Raw genomic sequence first — 2,242 nt, 5'->3', positions numbered from 1 at the left:
ATGTGGGGAGGGGCCTGTAATATTTCCTGCCCTAAAAGTTTTCCTGCTTCAAGCCCGGTCAATGTCCCACCCCCTAGAGCCAAATACCCCACTGTGATTGGTTGGTTCATCAGCTCTGCACACAGCAGTGTACAAGTCTCGTTCATACAAAACACCACACTAACAATTCTTCTTCACCTTTTGGCTTATCCCTTTCGGGGTCGCCACTGCAGCAGTGATTTGGCAGAGTTTTTACGCCGGATGCCCTTCCTGACACAGCCCTGTACTTGAAGGGCACAGAGACCCAGTTAGGCAGCAGCGTCAAGGGTCTTGCCTAGAGACCCAATCTGGGTGGGGATCAGTGGACAGCCAGGGGATCGAACCCAGGGCTCCTCTGTGCCAGGAGGTGATTTACAACAGATCAGACGAGGAACATTAAAAATAAATGATCAGTTATCTCTTCTCAATAAAAGATTTACTTTTGAAGTAATGGCTTATTCTCATCAACCTTACATGACTGAAACACAAAAGATATTGTTATTAAATTCCTAAAAGTGCCCCAAATTTTTTTTTGTCTTTTTCTTGGTTGTTGTCACACATTTGAGACAATAGGACTAATGCTTGTGATGTGTCTGCAGGTGGAGCTTCCCAAAGCGACGTCGTCATCCTCATCTTCGTCTTCATCAGGAGATAAGAAAAGTAAAGGTCGGACGGGTTGGCCCCAGCACGTCTGGGCTCTTGAGCTCAAGCAGTAGCACCTTCCTCCTTGCAGGCTGACGACACTCTCCCCCACCCGGGGCTCTGTCCTTAAAAAAGGGTCACGGACCAAGACTTGCACACGTTGACGTACAATGTTGGAGCGCTTTGGAGTCAACTATGGACACTGTGCAGTTCTGCTTGCTTGTCTGTGGTAAAAGGGAGCAACTTGAGATTTATAACGCTACTAAATATAATTATAAAAAGGACAGGTGATACAGCAGTCCAGGTAAGATGGATGGAGTACAGTGTTAAAGTCAGATCCATAACCAGTGTTGTACCACTGAAAGATTGATAGTCTTCATAAACACAAACGTCCGTGCAATCATTTCCGGTTGGCGTGCTCTCCAACATTCATACGCAACACAAATGTACATTTTTAATGTAATGTATTTATGTGGCTGTTTGAAGGACCTACATTCTCTTTATGACTAACAGACTTTTAAAGAAGCCTTAAGGCGTGTCAGAATCTTTCAGAGCTGTAAATGCAAATTTTCCATTTGTTTGACAAAATTGTTGGGAGTTTAATGATTATTGTGGGTGTAAACATTATTGTGAACAGAATAAACCAATTGTTTACAGACTAACTTCAACAAGATGAACTAATTTCTCATGCATTCATTTTTTAATAGCATTTCTCTGTAAGGTTTTCAGTATTGTGTTGTTCAGTAATGGACAAAAGTGCCCTCATTTTTTGCTTTAAGTAATCCTATACGTTTAAGATTTTTCAGGAATCTTGAGGAGGTTTTACTTGGATGTTGCAATTTTTTTCTCTCAGTTTAAAATCATGCTCCGATCATATTTTAGAAGTGTTCCCAGTGGTCTTCTAATTATGATTATGTATGGGTCAGTTTTGACCCATGCATATTTTCTTCCAGAACATTCAAAGATAAATATATATTTTGACAGCTATAAACCTTTAATCTAAACACATCAGAACACAAACATCAAATCAAACCAATAGAAATCATTTACATCTTCCAAAAGTATTAGAAAGCGAAAATAGAGAAAAGTCTTTTTGTGTTCGACTTAACTGAGTTTGTTTGTTTTTCTTTTATGCAAAACAAGGGGGATTCTGTCAGTGTGTTGTCTGTAGTCCACAAATGATCTTAATATTGGGTCTAATTATTGCTTTATAAAGACATTTTATGTAACCGGGTCCAAACAGACCCTAACACCAGAAAGGACAGAATTCCAACTAGAGCATTTTAGAATAAAAAAAAATGAATTTGTTGAAATCAAGCTTCCTGACAAAGTTTAAAAGCCTCAATGGAATCAATTAATTTTAAGTATTTTTTTTGTAATTAAATCAAAAACTAAAACGGTGCTAACCCTAACACAAAACTATGACTAAATACAAATAAAAACTTAATGAAAAGGTCAGTCTTGTTAGTTGTGTAAATACTCATGGATGAATGACAATTAAAAAAAATAGTAGACTGACCAACTAAAATGAAGGTTTGTCAGTAGCTTTAATCACATGAATGTAATACATGCTGATGTGAGT

General features: G+C 38.4%; 1 protein-coding gene across 1 annotated transcript in view; it reads left to right on the top strand.

The window, feature by feature from the left end:
• Nucleotides 1-1,322, top strand: part of hand2 (heart and neural crest derivatives expressed 2) — a 10,521-nt gene extending 9,199 nt beyond the window's left edge. Inside the window, exon 2 of the mRNA XM_024259847.2 lies at nucleotides 618-1,322. Within this exon, the coding sequence (XP_024115615.1) occupies nucleotides 618-734 (117 nt within the window). The 3' untranslated portion in view covers nucleotides 735-1,322. The remainder of the gene's footprint in view (nucleotides 1-617) is intronic.
• Nucleotides 1,323-2,242: the final 920 nt, after the last annotated feature.

The sequence above is a fragment of the Oryzias melastigma genome, linkage group LG1 (genome assembly GCF_002922805.2).
Source record: "Oryzias melastigma strain HK-1 linkage group LG1, ASM292280v2, whole genome shotgun sequence".
NCBI classification, from domain to species: Eukaryota; Metazoa; Chordata; class Actinopteri; order Beloniformes; family Adrianichthyidae; genus Oryzias; species Oryzias melastigma.
This window is presented reverse-complemented; position numbering and strand designations above follow the sequence as displayed.